Source organism: Pongo pygmaeus, chromosome 20 (genome assembly GCF_028885625.2).
Source record: "Pongo pygmaeus isolate AG05252 chromosome 20, NHGRI_mPonPyg2-v2.0_pri, whole genome shotgun sequence".
Classification (NCBI taxonomy): domain Eukaryota; kingdom Metazoa; phylum Chordata; class Mammalia; order Primates; family Hominidae; genus Pongo; species Pongo pygmaeus.
This window is the reverse complement of record NC_072393.2, coordinates 22,631,190-22,655,786: the sequence shown is the minus strand read 5'-3', so window position 1 is coordinate 22,655,786 and position 24,597 is coordinate 22,631,190. Positions and strand designations below refer to the sequence as shown.

Genomic DNA, 24,597 nt, shown 5'->3' with positions numbered 1-24,597 from the left:
GAGGCTGTGGCTGTTGAAATTAGAAATGTCATGGTTCATTCTTCTTTACTTGCTGCCTTTTCATTTCACACAAAGACAGCAGCACAAGGAAGGCAAGAAATGCTACATCTTGATTGCAAACATGCCAGGGCCTGTCTAGGGAGAATAAATGTGTGAGCATATTTACTTGAAATTAATGGCATCTTTTGTTCAGGTACAGACTTTCATATGGAAATTAATAAAGACAAGAATTTCACATGGCAATAGCATAAGAAAAGTACTCTAAAAATACCTCTGACCCATTATTTCTACTTTTCACAAGAATGCTTGTGATGGAATGAGCATTTGCAGCATTGTGGTCTTAAATAACCCCCACTTTCTGTTGAATTATTTTTGGAATATGACCATAAGGCTTTTGTACTTTTTTTTTTTTTTAGAAAAAATGTTTTATATTTCTAGTTCGGTAATTTAGCATAATTTTTAGTCTCACACTTTCACAAATAGTTCATTCTGAAATATGATTTAACCAATTACCACATTTTCCCCCAAAAGAGTACAGTAACAAATTAAGTTTATAGTCTAGTGTACAGTTAATACATAAATAATAAATGTGTAATGTGATTTACCTGCACACTTGAAAATAAAACACTTTTTGGGCCATAGACCAAGAAATTTCAGAGGTTAACTTATAAAATGTGAGGAGACCTGGTATAGAAACATTCACCACTACGCCTTAAGGGGTGAAAAACTTGTCTTTCACCCCTAATTTCAACTATTAGCCTAGCACTGGAAAAATAGAACATGTCATTATACCAAAAAGCATTTTATTATTTTTATTTTATATTTAAGGGGTACATGTGTAGATTTGTAAAACAGGTATACTACATGATGTAGAGGTTTGGATACTTAATAATTCCATTGCCCACGTAGTGTACATCATACCTAAGCAGATTTTCAATTCTTATCTCCCATTCTTCCTCCTTTTTTTTTAGAATTTCCAGTTTATTGTTTTCGTCTTTGTTTCCATGTGCACCCAATTTTTAGCATCCATGTATGAGTGAGAACATATGGCATTTGTTTTTCTGATGCATTAATTTGCTTAGAATAATGGCCTTCTGCTGCATTCATGTTGCTGCAAAAGAATTCATTCTCTTTTTAGCTGCATAGATTTGGAGGTTGTGTAAGTACATCGTTTTTCTTATCCAATAAAACACTCATGGGTAACTTGTTTAATTCTGTTTTTGCTATTGTGAATAGTGCTGCAATGAACATGTGAGTGCTGGCATCTATTTGGCAAAATTATTTATTATTTTTTCGGGCAGATACCAAAAAAATGGGCTTGATTGGTCAAATGGCAATTCTATTTTTAGTTCTTTGAGAAGTCTCCAAACTGCTTTGCACAGGCCCTGAATTAATTTGCATTCCCACCAACAGTGTAGAAAGATTTCCTTTTCTCCACAACTTCAACTTTTTATTTATCTTACTTTTAATAAGTCATTCTTACTGGTGTGAAATGGTATCACACTGTCCCTTAGATTTACATCTTTCTGATAATTAGGAATGTTGGCAATTTTTACATGTTTATTGGCAGCTCTTATGTCTTCCTTTGAGAATAAACTGGCTATTCATATCATGTTTGCTATTTTATTATATGTATTATAGATTCTGTACATTAATCCTTCATTGTCTGCAGTTTGCAAATATTTTATTTCACACTGTAGGTCATCTGTTTACTTCGTTGATAATTTCTTTTACTGTGTAGAAGCTCTTTGGCTTAGATGCCATTTTCTATTTTTATTTTTGTTGCACTCATGTTAGATGTTAGTCATAAATTCTTTGCAGAGACCAATATTATCTAAGTGTTCTTCTAAGATTTTTGTAGCTTGGAGACTCACAGATCAAGTCTTTAATCTATGTTGAGTTTTGTTTTTAATATATAAAAAGGTAGGAGTCCAGTTTTCTTCCACATATGACTAACCAGTTTTCCCAGTATTACTTACTGAATAGGGAGTTAACTCCCCTTTTGTTTATTTCTGTTGGCTTTGTAAAAATAACCTGATTGCAAAGTATAGCTTAATTCAGGACTCTCTCTTCCATTTCATTGGTCTAGATGTATATTTTTATAGCAGAACCATCTTATACTGGTTACTCTGATGCAATCTTGGCTCACTGCAACCTCCACCTCCCAGGTTCAAGTGGTTCTCTTTCCTCAGCCTCCCAAGTAGCTGGGATTACAGGCATGCATCACCACACCTGGCTAATCTTTTGTATTTAGTAGAGAGGCAGGTTTCACCATGTTGGCCAGGCTGGTCTCAAACTTCTGACCTCGGGTGATCCATCTACCTCAGCCTTTGAAAGGGCTGAGATGACAGGCGTGAGCCACCACACTCGGCCCAGATTTATTCTTTTAGTCTGAAGTTGTCTTGGCTATTTGAGCTCTTTAATTCTTTTGTGTATATTTTTAGAATAGTTTTCTTTTTCTAATTCTATAAAAAAGCATCATGGATAGTCTGATAAAAATAGCACTTAATCTGTAGGTTGCTTTAGGCAGAATGACCATTTTAATTATATTCTTTGAATCCAAGAGCATGCAATATTTTTCCATTTATTTGCATTGTCTCTCATTTCTTTCAGCAATGTTTTGTTGTTCTTTGTAGAGATATTCTACCCCCTTGATTTAATGTATTTCTAGGTTTTTTTTTGGTTTGTGGCTATTGTAAATAGAGCTGTGTTTTTTACTTTGTTCTCAGTTTGAATATTATTGGTGTACAGAAATGCTATGCATTTGCCTTCATTTTGTATTCTGAGATTTTTTTTGAAATCTTTTTTCAGGCTTAGGAGTCTTTTGGTGAAATCTTTAAAGTATTCTATGTAGACAATTCTATCTTCAGTAAAGATAATTTGACTTTCTTTGTTTTCTGTTTGGATTCCTTTTATTTCTCTGGCTAGGATTTCATAACTTCAATAGGACTGTTTAGAATGGATATTCTTATTTTTATTCTCATGGAGAATGCTTCCAGTTTTTGCTTTTTTAGTATGATGTTGGCTAAGAATTTGTCATAGATAACTCATTATTTTAAGATATTTTCATCAATGTCTAGTGTGTTGACATTTTTGAGTCAATATTAGGTTTTTTTGAATGCTTTTTCTGCCCCATTGTGTTAAATATTTTTTTCTTTTAATTATCTTTACATGGTGAATCACACTTATTGACTTGCATATGATGAGACACCTTCATATGTATGGAATAAAGCTCACATGATTGTAGCAAAATAACTTTCTGATTTGCTTTTGAATTCAGTTGGCTAGTATTTCATGGAGGATTATTGTTCCAATATTCACCTAGAATATTGACCTGTAGTTTCCTTTTCTTGTGGTGTCCTCACTAGATTTTAGTTTCATATGTTTCACTGATTTAATATAACTAGTTAGGGTGAAATCCCACCTTGATTTTTTGGAATACGTTCAGTAGGCTTAGGACCAGCTTATGTTTGCATATGTGGTAAAACTTGGCTGTGATTTCATATGATCCAGGGCTTTTTATGGTTAGTGGGTTATTACTTATTCAATGTCATTATACATTTTATACATTTTTGCTCTGCTAAAGCCTTCTGTTACTAGGCCGGGCACTGTGGCTCATGCCTGTAATCCCAGCACTTTGGGTGGCCAATGTGGACATATCACGAGGTCAGGAGACCAAGACCATCCTGGCTAACATGGTGAAACCCCATCTTTACTAAAAATACAAAAAATTAGCCAGGAGTGGTGGTGGGCACCTGTAGTCCCAGGTAATCAGGAGGCTGAAATGGGAGAATGGCATGAACCTGCAAGGCAGAGCTTGGCTAATTTTTATATTTCTTTTTAGTAAACACAGGATTCCACCATGTTGTCAAGTCTGGTCTTGAACCCCTGACTTCAGGTGATCTGCCTACCTTGGCATCACAAGCTGTTGGCTTTACAGGTGTAAGCCACTGTGTCTGACAAAAAAAATTCTGTATTTTTAAGAGAAAAGTATACTTTAAATTTAATTATACTCTTCAAAGATCTACTTCTTTTTAAGTTATATACAAGTAATTTTTCTTTTTATCAACTTTAGTTTTGGATTTTTTCCTATACTCAGCAGTCTAATTTAGTGTAATATCTGAAGTTTGAGAGACAGATATTTCTACTGTGAATTATCTGATATTTACATAAACAATTTTGGATTAAATATTTTTTATATTTACTGTATCTGCAAAAATATATTTTAGTATAAATGCTTTTGTGTTTTATAATCTGTAGTTTTTGAAAAAATGTTTTTCCAAATTTATTAAATTTGCAGCGTTATTCTTTAATATAAATTCCCTGAGGTTGAGCAAAGTTGGAACAACTACCTCAGGTTTTCCTGTAGTACAAAATGTGTACAATAAAATCTGTGATACAAGTACATGTACTACAACCCTCTTAATATTTATAATGTGCTTCCTCAATATAAATATTCTTCTGTACTTTAATGGCTTTTATTTTCTGAAAGATCTAGTGACAGTAACTGCACTTTTAATGGTTTTATTTAGTATGAACTCTCTGATGTTTAATAAGCTGTGAGAAGATAATAGTGGCATTTACAAAAAAAAATTTTTTCCAGACAGAGTCTCTCTCTGTTGCCCAGGCTAGTATAAATGCTTTCCTTTGCAAAAGGGATGAGCATTGGTTAAATGTTTGACACATTGTTTCTTCTAGTAGTTTTCTACAGTATGAGTTATCTTACCTAAAATCAAGTATGACAGCCATTTAAAGGCTTTGTCATATTCTTCATATTTCTAGGATTTCTCTTCAGTATGATTTCTTTTATATTCAGAAAAGTCTGAGGTGTTGCCAAAAGCGTCATCACATCTTTCAGTTTTGTATAGTCTCTCTCATGTATGAATTAGCTTATGTCTGTTAAGAATTGAGGATCTGTTACAGGCTTTCCCACATTCTTCACATGTGTATGGTTTCTCTCCAGTATGAGTTGTCTCATATGTAGGAAGCCTTAAGGACTGATTAAAGGCTTTGCCATATTCCACACAATTGTAGGAATTCCCTCCAGTTTCAATTACATGCATGTTTAGTAAGGATTGAGGAACAGCTAAAAGGCCAGGGGGCCAATATTCAACATTCTTAAAGAAAGGAATTTTCAACCAAGAATTTCCTATCCAGCCAAACTAAGCTTCATAAATGAAGGAGAAATAAAATCCTTTACAGATAAGCAAATGCTGAGAGATTTTGTCACCACCAGGCCTGCCTTACAAGAGCTCCTGAAGGAAGCACTAAACATAAAAAGGAACAACTGGTGCCAGCCACTGCAAAAACATACCAAATTGTAAAGATCATCAACACTATGAAGAAACTGCATCAACTAATGGGCAAAATAACCAGCTAGCATCATAATGACAGGATCAAATTCACACACAACAATATTAATCTTAAATGTAAATGGGCTAAATGCCCCAATTAAAAGACACAGACTGGCAAATTGAATAAAGATTCAAGATCCATCAAAGTGCTGTATTCAGGAGATCCATCTCACATGCAAAGACACACATAGGCTCAAAATAAAGTTATGGAGGAATATTTACCAAGCAAATGGAAAGCAAAAGAAAGCAGGGGTTGCAACTCTAGTCCCTGATAAAACAGACATTAAACCAACAAAGATCAAAAGGGACAAAGATGGGCATTACATAATGGTAAATGGATCAATGCAACAAGAAGAGCTAACTATCCTAAATATATATGCATGCAATACTGGAGCACCAAGAATCATAAAGCAAGTTCTTACAGACCTACAAAGAGACTTAGATTCCCATACTATAATAGTGGGAGACTTTAATGCCCCAGTGTCAGTATTAACCAGATCAATGAGACAAAAAACTAACAAGGATATTCAGGACTTCAACTCAGCCCTGGACAAAGCAAAGCAAATAGACATCTATAGGACTCTACCACCAATCAACAGAATATATATTTTTCTCAGCACCACATCACACTTATACTAAAATTGACCACATACGTGGAAGTAAAACATACCTCAGCAAATTTTAAAAAATGGAAATCATAACAGTCTCTCAGAGCACAGTGCAATCAAATTAGAACTCAGGATAAACAAACTCACTCAAAACCGTACAACTACATGGAAACTGAACAACCTGCTCCTGAATGACTATAGGGTAAATAATAAAATGAAGGCAGAAATAAAAAAGTTCTTTGAAACCAATAAGAACAAAGACAAAACACACCAGAATCTCTGGGACACAGACAAAGCAGTGTCTAGAAAATATATAGCACTAAATGCCCTCAAAAGAAAGCAAGACAGATCTAAAATTGACACCCTAACATCACAATTAAAAGAACTAGAGAAGCAAGAACAAACAAATGCAAACCCTAGCAGAGGACAAGAAATAACTAAGAACAGAGCAGAACTGGAGGAAATAGAGACACAAAAAAACCTTCAAAAAAAAAAATCAATGAATCCAGGAGATGGTTTTTTAAAAAGATCAACAAAATAGATACACTGCTAGCCAGTCTAATAAAGAAGAAAGGAGAGAAGAATCAAATAGATGCAATCAAAAATAATAAAGGGGACATCAACACTGATTCCACAGAAATACAAACTACCATCAGAGAATACTATAAACATCTCTATGAAAATAAACTAGAAAATCTAAAAGAAATGAATAAATTCCTGGACACATACACCCTCCCAAGTCTAAATCAGGAAGAAGTCAAATCCCTGAATAAACCAATAACAAGTTCTGAAACTGAGGCAGTAATTATGAGCCTAACAACCAAAAATGTCCAGGACCTGATGGATTCACAGCCTTTGTACCAGAGGTACAAAGAAGAGCTGATTCTATTATTTCTGAAACTATTCTCAACAATAGAAAAAGAGGGACTCCTTTCTAACTCATTTTATGAGGCCAGCATCATCCTGATACCAAAACCCGGCAGAGACACAACAAAAAAAAAAATTTCACGCCAATATCCCTGATGAACATGGATGCAAAAATCCTCAATAAAATACTGGCAAACCAAATCCAGCAGCACATCAAAAAGCTGATCCACCAAGATCAAGTCAGCTTCATCTGTGGGATGCAAGGCTGGTTCAACATACACAAATCAATAAACATAATCGATCACATAAACAGAACCAATGACAAAAACCACCTGATTATCTCAATAGATGCAGAAAAGGCCTTCGACAAAATTCAACAGCCTTCATGCTAAAAACTCACAATAAACTAGGTATAGATGGAACGTATCTCAAAATAATAAGAGCTATGTGTGACAAACCCACAGACAATATTATACTGAATGCGCAAAACCTGGAAGCATTCCCTTTGAAAATTGGCAAAAGACAGGGATGCTCTCTGTCACCACTCCTATTCAACATAGTATTGGAAGTTCTGATGAGGGCATTCAGGCAAGAAAAAGAAATAAGGGATATTCAAATAGGAAAAGAGGAAATCAAATCGTCTCTATTTGCAGATGACATGATTGTATATTTAGGAAACCCTATTGTCTCAGCCCAAAATCTCCCTAAATGGATGAGCAACTTCAGCAAAGTCTCAGAATACAAAATCAATGTGCAAAAATCACAAGCATTCCTAAACACCAATAATATACAGAGAGCCAAATCATGAGTGAACTCCCATTCACAATTGCTACAAAGAGAATAAAATACCTAGGAATACAACTTACAAGGGATGGGAAGGACCTCTTCGAGGAGAACTACAAACCACTGCTCAAGAAAATAAGAGAAGACACAAAAAAATGGAAAAACATTCCATGGCCGGGCACAGTGTCTCACGTTTGTAATCCCACCACTTTGGGAGGCTGAGATGGGTGGATCACGAAGTCAGGAGATTGAGATTATCCTGGCTAACACTGTGAAACCCCGTCTCTACTAAAAGTACAAAAAATTAGCCAGGCATGGTGGCAGGCTCCTGTAGTCCCAGCTACAAGGGAGGCTGAGAAAGGACAATGGCATGAACCTGGGAGGTGGAGCTTGCAGTGAGCAGAGATCGCACCACTGCACTTCAGCCTGGAGTGACAGAGTGACACTCCATCTCAAAAAGAAAAAAAAAATGGAACAACATTCCATGCTCGTGCATAGAAAGAATGAATATCATGAAAATGGCCATAATGCCCAAGGTAATTTATAGATTCAATGCTATCACCATCAAGCTACCATTGACTTTCTTCACAGAATTAGAAAAAACTGTTTTATATTTCACATGAAACCAAAAAAAAAATCTTACATGGCCAAGACAATCCTAAGCAAAAAGAACAAATCTGAGAGGCATCATGCTACCTGACTTCAAACTATATTACAAGGCTACAGTAACCAAAACAGTATGGTACTGATATCAAAACAGATATGTAGACCAATGGAACAGAACAGAGCCCTCAGAAATAACATCACACATCTACAACCATCTGATCTTTGACAAACCTGACAAAAACAAGAAATGGGGAAAGGATTCCCTATTTAATAAATGGTGTTGAAAAAACTTGCTAGCCATATGCAGAAAACTGAAACTGGACCCCTTCCTTACACCTTATACAAAAATTAGCTCAAGATGGATTAAAGACTTAAATGTAACATGCCAAACCATAAAAACCCTAGAAGAAAACCTAGACAATCTTATTCAGGACATAGGCATGGACAAAGACTTCATGACTAAAACACCAAAAACAATGGCAACAAAAGCCAAAATTGACAAATGGAACCTAATTAAACTAAAGAGCTTCTGCACAGCAAAGTGAACTATCATCAGAGTGAACAGGCAACCTACAGAATGGGAGAAAAATTTTGCAATCTATCCATCTGACAAAGGGCTAATATCCAGAATCTACAAAGAACTTAAACAAATTTACAAGAAAAAAAAAATAACCCCATCAAAAAGTGGGCAAAGGATATGAACAGACATTTCTCAAAAAGACATCTGTGTGGCAAACAAACATATGAAAACAGCACATCATCTCTGGTCATTAGAGAAATGCAAATCAAAACCAAAATGAGATACCATCTCATGCCAGTTGGAATGGCGATCATTAAGAAGTCAGGAAACAACAGATGCTGGAGAAGATGTGGAGAAGTAGAAAAGCTTTTACACTGCTGGTTGGAGTGTAAATTAGTTCAGCCATTGTGGAAAACGATGTGGTGATTCCTCAAAGATCTAGAACTAGAAATACCATTTGATCCAGCAATCCCATTACTGTGTATATACTCAAAAGATTATAAATCATTCTACTATAAATGCACATTAACACATATGTTTTTTGCAGCACTATTCAGAATAGCAAAGACTTGGAACCAACCCAAATGCCTATCAGTAATACACAGGATAAAGAAAATGTGGCACATATACACCATGGAATACTATGCAGCCATAAAAAAAATGAGTTCATGTCCTTTTCAGGGACATGGATGAAGCTGGAAACCATCATTCTCAGCAAACTAACACAAGAACAGAAAACGAAACACAACATGTTCTCACTCATAAGTAGGAGTTAACAAGGAGAACACAGGGACACAGGAAGTGAAACATCACACACCGGGGCCTGTCGAGGGGTGGGGGCTAGGGGAGGATAACATTAGGAGAAATACTTAACATAGACAACGAGTTGATGGGTGTAGCAAACCCCAATGGCACGTGTATACCTATGTAACAAACCTGCACGTTCTGCCCATGTACCCCAGAATTTAAATTATAATAAAAAAATCAGCTCCCTCTCCCACTCCCTCTCCCTCTCCCACCTTTCTTCGGTCTCCCTCTCCTTCTTTTTTCGGTCTCCCTCTGTTGCCGAAGCTTGACTGTACTGCCGTGATCTCGGCACACTGCAACCTCCCTGCCTCGGGCTCCTGTGATACTCCTGCCCAGTGCCTGGGATTGCAGGCGCGCGCCGCCACGCCTGAATGGTTTTTGTGGTTTTGGTGGAGACGGGGTTTCGCTGTGTTGACCGGGCTGGTCTCCAGCTCCTGGCCTGGAGTGATCTACCCACCTCAGCCTCCCGAGGTGCTGGGATTGCAGATGGAGTCTCACTCACTCAATGCTCAATGTTGCTCAGGCTGGAGTGCAGTGGCATGATCTCGGCTCGCTACAACCTCCACCTCCCAGCTGCCTGCCTTGGCCTCCTAAAGTGCTAAGATTACAGCCTCTGCCCTGCCGCCACCCCGTCTGGGAAGTGAGGAGCCTCTCTGCCCGGCCACCCCGTCTGGGAAGTGAGGAGCACCTCTGCCCAGCCGCCCCATCTGGGAAGTGAGGAGCGCCTCTGCCCGGCCACCCCATCTGGGATGTGAGGAGCGCCTCTGCCCGGCCACCCCATCTGGGAGGTGAGGATAGCCTCTGCCCGGCCGCCCCGTCTGGGAGGTGAGGAGGACCTCTGCCTGGCCACCCCATCTGGGATGTGAGGAGGGCCTCTGCCCGGCCGCCCCATCTGGGAAGTAAGGAGCACCTCTGCCCGGCCACCCCATCTGGGAAGTGAGGAGCGCCTCTGTCCGGCAACCCCGTCTGGGAGGTGAGGAGCGCCTCTGCCTGGCCACCCATCGTCTGGGATGTGAGGAGCGCCTCTGCCCGGCCACCGTGTCTGGGAAGTGAGGAGCGCCTCTGCCTGGCTGCCACCCCATCTGGGAGGAAGTGAGGAGAGCCTCTGCCCGGCTGCCCCATCTGGGAGGTGAGGAGCACCTCTGCCTGGCCACCCATCATCTGGGATGTGAGGAGCGCCTCTGCCCGGCCGCCCCGTCTGGGATGTGAGGAGCGCCTCTGCCCGGCCGCCCTGTCTGGGAGGTGAGGAGCGCCTCTGCCTGGCCACCCTGTCTGGGAGGTGTACCCAACACCTCCAAAGAGACAGCGACCATCGGGAGCGGGCCATGAGGACGATGGCGGTTTTGTTGAGAAGAAGGGGGGGAAGTGTGGGGAAAGGAAGGCGAGATCAGATTGTTGCTGTGTCTGTGTAGAAAGAGGTGGGCATAGGAGACTCCATTTTGTTCTGACTAGGAGAAGTTCTTCTGCCTTGGAATGCTGTTGATCTATGGCCTTTCCCCCAGCCCTGTGCTCTCTGAAACATGTGCTGTGTCAACTCAGGGTTAAATGGATTAAGGGCGGTGCAAGATGTGCTTTGTTAAACAGATGCTTGAAGGCAGCATGCTCTTTAAGAGTCATCACCACTCCCTAATCTCAAGTACCCAGGGACACAAACACTGCAGAAGGCCGCAGGGACCTCTGCCTAGAAAACCAGAGACCTTTGTTCATGTGTTTATCTCCTGACCTTCTCTCCACTATTATCCTATGACTCTGCCATATCCCCCTCTCCGAGAAACGCCCAAGAATGATCAATAAATACTTAAAAAAAAAAAAAAGAAAGACCTGAAATTACAAGTACCATTTGGACCACCTGTCATATTCACTGTGTGGGACCTAAGGTCATTTGTGGGTTTTGCTATGTTTAGTTGATAGTATCTTGCATGGAAATAATGCCTTTCATTGAATCACATAGTTTTAAAATACTTGTATTTGTTTTTTTATGTAAAGAATTTCGGAAGGGACATAAAAATAATTAACATTTTTCATTTGGTTCATTTTGTAAATAGATTCACATTACAAATATTTTAGCTAAATTGCATGGAAGAACTTTAACTATATATGTCAGTCTTGACTGACTAAATTTAACATCCCAGTACAATTATTTAAAATGAATTAATTACCAGATTGAATGAACTATGAAAGGAAATAATTTGTGGATTTTGCAGAGAAATATTCACTAATTAGACTCTGAAATTGCTAACTCAATCAATAATTCAGTGATTAAATCTTTAAATAAGTAAAAAATTAAAAAAAATCAAAACAATATTAATAAGGAAACAGATTACTTAAAGGTGGTATAAAACAACTATTTCTGACAGAGGTACAGAGAGCACTCCTCAACATCAGGATACACACCCTTCTCAATAGCTCATACAATATATTTCTTGATAGACCACCTCTTAGGCCAAAAAAGAAGTCTTACCAAATTTTTTAGAACTGAAATTTTATGAATTATTTTCTATGACTAAACTCGAATGCCAGTATACAACAAAAATAGAAAAAAACTGAAAACAAAACAAAACAAATATGCCAGGTGCGGTGGCTAATGCCTGTAATCCCAGCACCTTCGAGGGCCAAGGCAGGCAAATCACAAGGTCAGGAATTCAAGACAATTCTGGCCAACATGGTGAAACCCTGTCTATACTAAAATACGAAAAACTAGTGAGGCTTGGTGGCATGCACCTGTAGTGCCAGCTACTCAGGAGGCTGAGGCAGGGGAATCGCTTGAACCCAAGAGGTGGAAGTTGCAATGAGCTGATATCATGCCACTGCACTCCAGCCTCATGATAGAGCAAGACTGCATCTCAAAAAACAAACAAACAAAAAATATATATATATGAATTTAACAAAACACTCAAGCATGCTCTTATGCAAAGGTTGTAATGTTAATATTCTAAAGATGTTCATCCTGCTGAATGTAATCTATAAATTTAATGAAGTTTTTCAAATTTCTCATTCCATTTTTGAAAAAATAGAAACAGCAACCCTAAAAGTATATAGAATCTCAAAAGACAGTAAAGTACCCAACAATCTTAAAATAGTAACAATAAAGCAATGTTGCAGGCATTAAAGTTCCTGATTTCAAAAGACATTCCAAGCTACAGAATTAAAACAATCTGGCATAAGGATGAAAGATTAGACTAATGAAATAGAATGCAACACATATACTTTAACATGTGTGGTTATATGAGAAGTCATTTACAGAGCAATAATTATTACTGTAAGCTAATAGGAAAAGGCAATGCAAATTTCTGTCACCAAATCATTCAGTAAATATAACCTGAAATATAAAAATACCGGAATATCACTCAGTTTTTAAAAAGCAGAAAATATTTACCAATTATAAAGCTAAATCTTGGTAACATTATGCAAAATGAAATGAGTCAGCCACAAAAAGACAAAGATTGTATGAGATAGAGAGATATAAAGCATTTACACCCTTAGAAACAGACAAAAACAAAAAGGTCTCCGATTTGCTTAACCCCCAACAGCAAGAAAGTTTGCCAGTCATCTGTGACAAAAATATCTTAATGAGAGAACCAGGCATCATGGTTAACATCTGTAATGACAGAACCATAGTAAAGTAAGGTTGGAGAATTGCTTCAGGCCAAAATTTTAAGACCAACTTGGGTGATGTAGTGAGACCCCATCTCAAACATAAGTGCCTTTAAGAGAGCTTTGAGATCCAGGGAGGCAATTGTGAAACTTTGCTAAAGCCCAAGATTGAGGAGCACCCTTTCCAGAAGGCAAGCTTTCATTCAGGTGGCAAACTACAGGACCCCTGCTCTTGACTATAGACCAGAAAATGACCCACCCAACTTGGTCCCACGGAGAATTTTGAACTTACTCTGTAACCATCCCAAACTCCTCCCAGCCACAGTCTGTGAGAGGTCTTGGTCTTCCAGAAGCCTGGAGAGAGATACCCATTTAGAGCCATGACGGCAGTCCGGCAGACCTTGGTCCTTACTGTGGTCCCAATAGCAGTTCCATGACTCAGTTCCAGCTTTCTAAGCCACAGTTCATGGCCACTTCTGCCCATGTAGAAACCCACAGTGACCTCAGAAATCCTGTCTGGTACTCAGTGAAACCATACTGATCCACATCCTATTATAAAGCCCACCATATGCAGAACTGACCGCAGAAACCTGCCCTAGCATGTACCCTACTGAGCAAAGTCCTGAAGGATATTTACTCTGTCCAAAAATAAAATGGGAATTACAACTACCCAAGCCCCTTATAATAAACCAACCCTATTGCACAGCCCAGCAGCCTTGTGACTGAGCTACAACCCCTCTCTACTACAAATGCAGAGGGCATTCTATCGCCCTGGGGGCCCAACAAAAGAAGATTTTTACCCTCTGAAACCAGTTTATAAAAACTTCAACAGGTGTTTACTCCTTCAAATTCATACACCAATGCAAAAGTATATTGTGCCCATTGTCAATGCTTCTATTTTAACACAGCACTTGAAGTATGTGGAAGAAAAATTAGTCCAAAAAATTTTAACGTCATTGAAATTTAAGACAAATAAGTAAAACATTGCTGTTTGTAGATCATGCAATGTTCTGTATAAAAAACCATAAACAGTACATTAAAACCTTTTCAAACCAATAAATACATGCAGTAAATTAGCAAACTATGAAATTAACACACAAATTATGATTCCATACACTTAAACTGTCTGATAAAATAGAGGAATAAAACAATCTTATTTACAATAGCACTAAAATAATAAATATCTGAGAACAAATTTAACTGAGGAGCTGAAAAAGTTTTCAAGTGCAAGATTTATCAATGAAAAATAATGAGAACACAAATAAATCTAAATATATTTTATGCCTATCAATTCAAAGAACAAACGTTAAAATGCCATATTATCCAAAGTGATCTCTAGATTCAACAAACTCTCTATCAATATTCCAGTCTTTTTTTTTCACAGTAATGAAAAATACAATCATAAAATTTACATGAAACTACAAGAAACTGTGAAGAGCCAAAGCAATCTTGAGGAAAAAGAAAAAAGCAGAAGGACACCATACTTTATAATTTCAAACTATATTTCAAGACTATAGTAATAAAAACAGGATGAAATGTGCAGAAAAATGAACAAAAAAACCCAATAATACAGAAACCACTACTCTCACACATTTCAGAGATGATGGAAAAAGAGAACTTAAAAGACAGTTTAACATGGAGTATCTTAAAATCATGCAGATATCTGTGTGTCCAGAAAAACAAACAAACAAAAAGATTGTGCACTCTCTTGTATGCCATGAACAGTACTTTGGCTGTCACTGTAAACTTGAAGGAAAATTACTGAAGGGAAAGAATAATTCTTAGAAATTTTAAAAGCATAAGACAGAAGATGCCCCTGTGTGAGAGAAAATTAAAAAATAAAAATAAAAACTTGGCTTTCCAGAAACTACTTCTTTTGGAACACAGCTTCCCGAATCACTTTAAGGACTGGCTTCCTCCTTGACTTTGGACCTCTCATCCATGTTGTCTGTATTCACTCTCACCTACCTGGGGGTTCTTCCACCATCTTATGTCTCTTCATATTCCAGGGCTCTTTTCCTTGCTCCAGAAAAATGATCAGGTCTGGCTTAAAGGTAGCAATACCTGTTTTATTAAAAATGAACAACATGCATCTTGCTTATATTCCCCAATTACCAACTCAGTAATGTGCTCAGTAAAGAGAATGTAATAGAATATTCTAATAGATTTATCCCAAAATACTAAATTATAACATGTTGGGAAAGAGGCTGATGGGGTGCCTGTATAAACTGGCCATAAAAATATGGGACAATAAGTTGTGGAAAGCCACAGGAGGCCTCTGAGGAGGAAATCCTCCTTATTGCCATCATGTTCCCATGACCAGAGCGTGACCTGCTCTCTTATTTATAAACACTGTGCTCAAGGAGAAAGATACTCCTTTGAAACATTGGAATGTGGCCAGATATGCAGGCTCTTAGTTAGGCCCACTCCCCACAGCTGCTCTCCAATAAGTTAAAGAATAAATCAGTAGTTAAGTTTATGCTGCTTCAGCACAAAGAAAATTTACCTAAACCACCACTGTTATAGGTTAGGTGTATGACACACCACCTCCCTTTTACCGTTTCACCCCTGAACATCTGCTTCTTAGATCTAAGTGATTGTACTCAATAAATAGTGTGCAGAATAGAACTTGATGCCTTTTGCAGCCTCCAAAAGTGCAACTGGTCTCCTGGCACCCCACCCTTTATGCATTCTTAACCTGTCTCTTCTCATTCCTTCATTGCCACAGGACTTTTTGTACCCCACAGGTGGTATTGAGGCTGGTCTCCAGAAATAACAGAAATTTCTAAATATTTAGAAAATTCTCTAATTTTGCAGTTCTTAATTTTATCTCCTGGTACTACTGAATTAAAAATTGGTGGTTGCCAGTTAACTTTTGAAATTACCATTAATTTAACATGAAGGACACAGATCAGCTCAAGAATGTGGTAAGTTGAGGTCAAGATGAAACATCTTGAAATTTTTTTTTCTATATGGAAAAATCCCTATGATTTTCTTGAAAACAGAAATCTAAAAGCATAAATTACCAAAAAGAAATTATACAAAAAGGAATGGTTTTGGGAGCTGAAAGCCTGAGGGTCGTGACCACCTCAGCATTCCACTGGAGGCTATATGATAAACAGCAAACAGTTTATCACGAATGCAGAATGTGGGCAAACTTGTTTCTGCTCCTGCCACCAGAAGGTACACTGATGACAGTCACTCCCTGGTACCATGCTCCTTGAAGTTATCTACTGGAACATCTGGAGAGTACTGTTCAAAGAATACAGTCATTCAGGCCTTCATTAAGTCAAGAAGCTGACCACAACCTACCCCTTCTCCGTATCTCCTTTACTCAATAAATACGAAGGGCTATAGAAGCTCAGGACTCTTGTTCACTAGAAGCAAGAAGCCCCCGACCCCTTCTTCCAAATATACTCTTTTGTCTTTGTCTTTATTCTCACCTTCATCTTCCTTTGTTCAGTCCAATAAGGTCTGCAGCAAAATGAAACCTGTAGCGTATACTAGGAATTGCGTATTAGTTATTCTCACCCAGGAAGACCAGGTTTCTGTAGTTCTCTAACATCACATTCCTATATAAATTCTGCTGTGTAGAGTCCAGGCATTGCCACTCCTCCAGGGAGAATTGTATGGCCACATCCCTAAATGTCAATGATCCCTGGAAAACATACAAACACACATATCTACCTAGTGGTCATGGGCAGAATTTTTAATTTGCCTCAAGGTAAAATGGAGAGAGTAAAGAGAGCTGGTTCTGACTCATAAGCATGACTGAAATTATTCAATAAAATAATTTTCAACTCAGAAATATCCTCTAATGTATTCTCTAACTCTGACAAAAGAAAGTGGTATAAGATCCATAACATCAGTGTATATGTAATATTTTTCTAGATAATAAAGTAAAACTGAGAGCATAAACACTAACATGTACAATTGTGAGTGCTATATTTACATCATACAGAATTAATTGTGTGCCGGGCATGGTGGCTCATGCCTGTAATCCCAGCACTTTGGGAGTCTGAGGCAGGCAGATCACCTGAGGTCGGGAGTTTGAGACCAGCCTGACCAACATGGAGAAACCCCGTCTCTACTAAAAACACAGAATTAGCCAGGTGTGGTGGCACATGCCTGTAATCCTAGCTACTTGGGAGGCTGAGGCAGGAGAATTGCTTGAACCTGGGAGGCGGAGGTTGTGGTCAGCTGAGATCATGCCATTGCACTCCAGCTTGGGCAGCAAGAGTGAAACTCCATCTCAAAAAAAAAAAAAAAAAAAGCATTAATTGTATTTTTCAGATGGAAAAGACGTAGTTTAATGTATTATTCAGATGGAATAGACATGTTGAGTTAGAAGGTATCACTCAAATTTTAATCTGTACAATCAGCTAGAGATCCTGTTAATTGGCCCAAAAAGTTTATTTTGTCAAATATCCAAGTAATTGAATGAGCCTGTGTTTTTCTCAGTTTTTCTGGTTTGTAAACAAAATGAGAGCCTTCATTTTCCAAAAACAGACAAATGCAAAGGAAACCAAAGAAAGAAGGGCAGCAGCCAGATTAAATTTGTTGGTTTATTCACATCAGTTGCATAAAGATACTTAATGATGAAGAGAAAAATAATGAATTCTATAGTGAAAAAATGTGTCAGAAAGCTTATCGACCAAGTGATTTACTAACATCAACTACACTAGAACAAATTTTTATAATGTCCTGATGCACCCAGAAGGACATAGCATTACTGCTGAGATATTGCCCCCCAAAAGGTAAAGTACAGTCCAAATTTAACCATAAGGAAACATTAGTTTTATGGAAAGTTCAAGATAGAGATATCTCCCATGTTCTGTAATTTTTAATAGTGATTTTAAATAGTCTTTCTTTAGCACTGTAGAAAGCAGGTATCTCCTAACAATTTTTTAAGAATTTTCTGGGTAATAAATAACATACTGCTTTAATGAGTGTTTTCTTAATCCTGTACTGCATAGACATAATAAACAACACAGACGAAACCTCAACATTACATGTTCTCTATCTTCACTAAAAACCCCAGGTTTTCCTCAATAGGAATTTTGAGTATCTACACCTTCCCATGTTCAACAGCCACAAAGGAACATTTTTAATATTGCAGATTATAAATTCATAGTGAGATTTCTGCATGGCATATAAGAAGCCATAATATAGAGAAGGCTCTGGTATATAGAAAAAATATATATGTTTCAGAGACTTTGATTATTGTAAGAATTTTTTCAAGTAGTTAAGACAAACTCATTAGGGAGGAAAAACACAGGTATAGAAGTACAGGTTTGCAAGTACTAAACACATGTTTTCTGGAGGAAGTAGAGTGGACACAGATCTTGATTTGAGACATGTTTAGCTGAAAAAAAAAGGCCTTTTTTTCTCTTTCTCCTCCTTCTCTAGGATTCCTTCTCAAATAAAATTTTCTGGACAAATTACACCTGCATCTCAAGAATATGCCTTTAAAAGTGTCAGCACCACAGGTCTACCTGCTGTCACCACATCCACAAACAGAAGGACCAAGACAGAAAAACTCCATCCATTTCTGTCCTTTATAGCAGAAGAGATTAACAAAGAGTAGCTCCAGGGAGATAAAAATATGCTTTTCTTTATTTTGTCCTCAGGAGCCATCCCCTGACACAGGCACCAGCAATTTCTGCCACAGTAATGGAAATACGGGCCATGCTGTACTGTCCCTACCAAATCCAAACAGAATTAAGTTCTTGCACCACCCTTTAATGCAAAGATGGAACGTAACTCTCATGAATGTATTTTGAATTCCTCATACTTGATTCTGGCCTCACCTTAGAGTCACATGAGCCACTTAATTAAAACAACATGGATGATTCCACCAAGAACAATAAACAGAATCCATGGACAGGGCACAAGTAAAAAGAGTTCTGCAAAATGGCCAAGTGATACTAATTAGAAGCCTGGGCTGATAACCCCTTAAGTAAGCATTTCCTCTCAAGCTCTAATGAGCTTATAAAATCACTTGGTAATTTTGGCCCCATTCTATGAAATGTAATTCTGCAGGTATGGAAAGGGTCCATAAATGGGTCTTTTAAACAAGTGTCCTGTCAATAATGATGTTGCTCTCACTGGGCTTATTATTAGCATTAGTTAGAGAAATGAGGCACAACACAGAGTCCCTTGCACACAGCACACTTGTCAAAACACAAATACTTCTGGTACAAATGAAGACAATCATTTTTCATTCTAAAGTATTATATTCTTTGCTGACTCTTTAAATTTTACAGAGAAAAAAAGCAGCAATTTCTGAGTAAGTCTGCATTTGGAAAACAACATGTGCACATGTACTACTGCAGTGTTTATTAAGCAGGTACTACGTGCTCAATAGGAAGTTACAGAGCACTGTGATCGCACATTATGTGATTTAATCCTAATAACACCCTTTCAGTTGACACTACATGTTCAATAATTCCAAGGCTTTAAAGGACACAGCATTTTTATTTCTATTTCTGTTGATCTGTCATTGATTTTTTCAAAAATTGTATAGAATAAAACCTAAATATACACAGATGAAAGGGATACAGATGGAAATAGTTTAATGCAATTTAGATAAATTTTTATTGTATTTATATTTACTTTCTTGTGACTTGTGAATCAACTACTAGATCTGCAGGAACAGAAAATAAGCTGCTAAATAATGTCTCTTCAAGCACTGGTTTTAATAAAAAATTTGAAAAGTAAGATCCTATAATACATACTTTATATTTCCCATATATCTGCTTTTAAGTTTCAGAAAATGTTGAGCACCAGCTCTAAAAAGGCAACAGGATTCATGACCCAAAACTCTGATCTCTTCTCATCAGTTCTTTGAGGCAAGACTCCAGGGTAGAGCCAGACATAAATAAGGCCTCCACAAAGGGTAAATATGAACAGGGCTGGGGCAGAGTATAGAGCCAATGTACAATTCTGTTTCCTATGCCACTGGGGGGTACTGTCAGTTCTTTTTTTTAAGCTTACTTAAGTAAACTTAAATCTGAGTTTGTATAATTTTAATCTTTTTTAGCCACTGCCCTGTAAATTTTATATTACATACTACTAAGCAATTCAAAAAAAAATGCCAGCTGGGCATAGTGGCTCATGCCTGTAATCCCAGCAATTTGGGAGGCCAAGGTGGGTGTATCACCTGAGGTCAGGAGTTCAAGACCAGCTTGGCCCACATGGTGAAACCCCATCTCGACTGAAAATACAAAAATTAGCCGGGCATGGTGGCAGGCGCCTGTAATCCCAGCTATTCAGGGGACCAAGGCAGGAGAATTGCTTGAACCCAGGAGGCAGAGGTCACAGTGAGCCGAGTTCACAACATCACACTCCAGCCTGGGGGGCAAGAGAGAGACTTTGTCTCCAAAAAAAAAACAAAAATCCCTGAAGGTTTTCTAGAATAATTTTTTTAGAAGAAAAATAAGTATTCTTAGCAGGGTAAAAGAAATACAAACAATAATAACGACTCTTCTGTTTATAAGTTCAGGTGTAGACATCAGAAACCACAATATAAAGAAAGTGGCTCAAATAAATCCCAAGTTGTTTTTTGCACACATCTCTTTATTGTACCCACCATATGATGCATAATTCAACCATTTTTCCAGTTGCTAGTTTAGACTAAAACGTCCAGGATGGTAGCAATCATGACTGCTTCATCTATTTTACTCTTTTGTTTATTTTTATTTTTTTTGAGACTGAGTCTCAGTTTGTTGCCCAGGCTGGAGTGTGATGGTGTGATCTCGGCTCACTGCAGTCTCCTCCTCCCAGGTTCAAGAGATTCTCCTGCCTCAGCCTCCCAAGTAGCCAGGACTACAGGCATGAGCCACCACACCCAGCTAATTTGAGTATTTTTAGTAGAGATGGGATTTCACCATGTTGGCCAGGCTGGTCTCAAACTCCTGACCTCAGGTGATCCACCCATCTTGGCTTCCCAAAGTGCTGGGATTACAGGTATAACACACTGCACCCAGCCTGTTTCATCTACTTTTTTATGACTATATGAAATGGAAGCATTTAGTTTATCTGTTTGAGCCTCCAGACCTCCTGATTTTTTACCCAACTACCAGGGAACTGAAAAAACTCTCATCTGGGTACCAACCAAAGAAATTTCTTATATAAGGGGTGAAAGAAACACAAGATGACTCATTTCTCTCACACTGGGACAGAAGCAGAATTAATCACTCTTGTCAGGCTGACACAATTCTGCTCTGGACATTCTCAAATGTCTCAGAGATTCATAGGTGATTGTGAGAGGGTTCCCAGTGACCCTGGGCTGATGGTCCAATGATAAGCCAGGCAGAGAAGACTCAGGAAGATTCTAAATAAAAAATGGAACTACTTTGGTTGAACTCCAGAACCTGGGTCATCCATCCTGATTTGCTAGCTGTCCTGATTTGCTAGCTGGTGGGTAAGTAGAAGGACAAGAATACTCTACTCCAGTATCACATTTTACAGGTAGGTATAGTTGTGGTCATTGCTCTGGATACTTTGTGGCCTTAAGATGCTTATTTACACTTACAGATTCTGCCATCAGATTCTATTTACTCCTGGAGCCTCTCACATAACAGGTTAATGCAGAAGATGTGAAAAGGTCAAAAATTCACACTCTCAAGAGGAATTTAAAATGTCTATGTTGATATCTCACAATGCAGAAAATGCCTCCTGTTGGTTTTCTGTAAATTCTCAATCCAAAGTCTGGCCCTGCCTTGTAAATCCCAGCAGAGGCCAGGCTTAACTTGCAAATTCTAGGTGAAATCAACCTCACTCTGCATTTTTGGGTGTTACAGCAAGTAGAGTGAAATCAGAGGAGAGATTGCCTCATAGAGGCTGCTCTAGAATATTCTAAATAATATTTTACCTTAAAGAAGCTGACACAACATGAACATAAGCAGACAGTTTATTTGGGTCAAGCTTAAGGATTTTAACTTGAGACAAAATATTCAAGTTGCCTGGAATCTACACTTTCATTAGCAGCACTTACAAGTGGATTTGTGAAGGCAAAACAGAGGAATAGTGAGTGAGCTGATACAAAATTGGTTGTGAGAAATTCTTATTTATGTAAAGAAATAACTTTAATAGTTGATTGGATATACATCGTTAAGGTTAAGGATATGGAATATAGTGTCCAGTGTGGAATTATTAGTTTAATTTATAGCTACTTGTGGCAATAGTGAACAGTTTCAATAAATATATAGCTGAAAAAAAAGGACAAAAACATAATTGTGCTCTCATTTTAATGGCTGTCTAAGTTTGATAACTACAAGAACTTGCATTCCTCAGATAAAAATTTATTTTTTTCTTTTCAATTCTCAAGACCTAGATTTAGAATATGGAACTACAAATTCAGGTCCTGCATGGGTAAAGTAGCAGCAGGTGTTACCTGAACATTTGTGGGCATTTTAGCATGAGGAGGGAGGGAGAAGTGGATTCTCATGTCTACAGGTCTACTCAATGCACTTATTTTACTCTGATTGGGTTTCTGTGCCCCATGGTCACTGAATCAGTTTCAGGTCTGAAGACACAAGTCACTGAAAGAGGTAAAATGGTTAATATCTGACCTATGAAGTTTGTAGAAATCTGTTCTAGCCTCCCTAAAAGTGACTGTAGAGGATGATAGATACCAAGTACATAGAGACACAATTCCACCTGCATATTTAGGGAACAGCATGCACTTCGCAGCACAATTGTGAATTGACTGGAAGCCTGAGTGGAAAAGGCCCATCTCGAGTAAAGCTTAGTTGGCAACTTATGTGTTTATATTATGTCTGGTAATTTTAGACAAGGTTTGGGAAATATAATTAGAAGCAAAATTTTCTTCAGCCCCAGAGGAACTCCACAATAACAGAACAGAAAGAAAATTGTTTTATTACACAATTACATGTGAATGTGACATGTATTACAGTTAATTTGCTCAAGAGATTGCAAAGACAGAAAGACAGTTGCCATAATTCATCTGCAAGTAGAATTTACAGCACCATGTCATACACAGTTCATCCTAAATTCACCAGGTAGTTGGGAAGGCCATCCCTATATGCTAATTGGTTATAATCAATGACAAAGTAAACTTTTCACATCTTCATGACTAGAGGTAGTTTTGCAACTTGAACCCCAGTGCCTACTGAAGGTAGGCTTTAACTCTTCTACAAAAAGTGTTGATTTGGGTACTATCTTCTTGGTTATTTACATTTTAAAGCAATAGCTCTCTACTCCGTGAGCACTGGGCTAGAACACTCCTGCTTTCCCTTTCTTGGTAGCTAGTGTACTCTCCTGACCCCTACCATCTGCCACTGAGGCACAGCCCACAGCACAGGGCTCACAGCTGGAAACTCACATCTTAGGTGAACCCCAATTGCCACAGCAGCACTCCAGTGACACATCAGACAGTGAAGCCTGAGCAGCAGAGGAGAGCCTGCAGGCCTCCTGGGTAGAATTGAACCTTCACAATAATAGAGAAGGGAGCAGTGTTTCAGCTTCAGTTTTTATTTATAATGGTGACATGAAAAAAATACTGCTGGATTTTAGTATGAGTCCAGGTGTAGATAGCTCTGAGAGTTCTCACTGTGACAGCCCACTTATTTCACAGACACCACAGGATACTAATAGGGCTTCTGAAACAGATACACAATGCATTACAGAGAAAAAGCAGCTCTCATTCTGAGAAAGATTCAGAGAAAAAAGTTAAAAGTGTCTTAAGAAAAAACTGAGATCAGATATGATTGATCAAGTCAGTCAGAAAATATTTCCCTAAGAAGAATTTCTCTCCAAGCACCCAAAGTGCATAGCTACTCTCAGCAAGAGAAATATGAGCATTATTGAATAAAGGGGGCATATTCTCAGCAGAATTTTTTTTTTTTTTTTTTTGAGATGGAGTTTCATTCTTGTTGCCCAGGGTGGAGTGCAATGGTGTGATCTTGGCTCACTACATCCTCTGCCTTCTGGGTTCAAGTGATTCTCGTGTCTCGGCCTCCCAAATGACTTGGACTATAGGCACACACCACCACACCTGGCTAATTCTGTTATTTTTGGTAGAAATGAGGTTTCACCACGTTGTCCAGGCTGGTCTCAAACTCCTGACCTCAGGTGATCCACCCACCTTGTCCTCCCAAAGTGCTGGGATTACAGGCATGACCCACAGTGCCCAGCTCTCAGCACAATTTTAAAAGATTTATCTTACACCCCTGCTGTTCTCTTATTTCCTAACCATTGAATGTGAGATATACTGGAATATATCTGACAACTTCCACAAGCACTTTCTTATAAAAATTGAAATCTGACTGTGTTAATATAGTAGAATATATTAGAGCTTGCAACATAGCTAACTGGAGAGCAACTACAATTTTTGGGTGGCCATACCACTTGTCTTTATTTGTCCTGTAATAGCAGCAAGCTAATTTTGTAAAATATATGACACTAAAATTATGCTTACCTATAATTATTCCCA

The 24,597-nt window shown here is 38.2% G+C and overlaps 1 protein-coding gene across 2 annotated transcripts in view; it reads right to left on the bottom strand.

Moving 5' to 3' along the window:
- LOC129020605 (zinc finger protein 728-like) overlaps positions 1-24,597 on the bottom strand; it is a 72,121-nt gene that overhangs the window by 35,785 nt on the left and 11,739 nt on the right. The window contains exons 2-3 of one of the 2 annotated variants that reach the window (XM_054465181.2): positions 16,671-16,797; positions 15,100-15,203 (exon numbers count right to left, since the gene is read on the bottom strand). In XM_054465181.2, coding sequence (XP_054321156.1) covers positions 15,100-15,203; positions 16,671-16,797 — 231 coding nt within the window. Of the gene's footprint in view, positions 1-15,099; positions 15,204-16,670; positions 16,798-24,597 lie in introns of those variants that run through there. The other variant, XR_008495861.2, reaches the window with a different exon arrangement.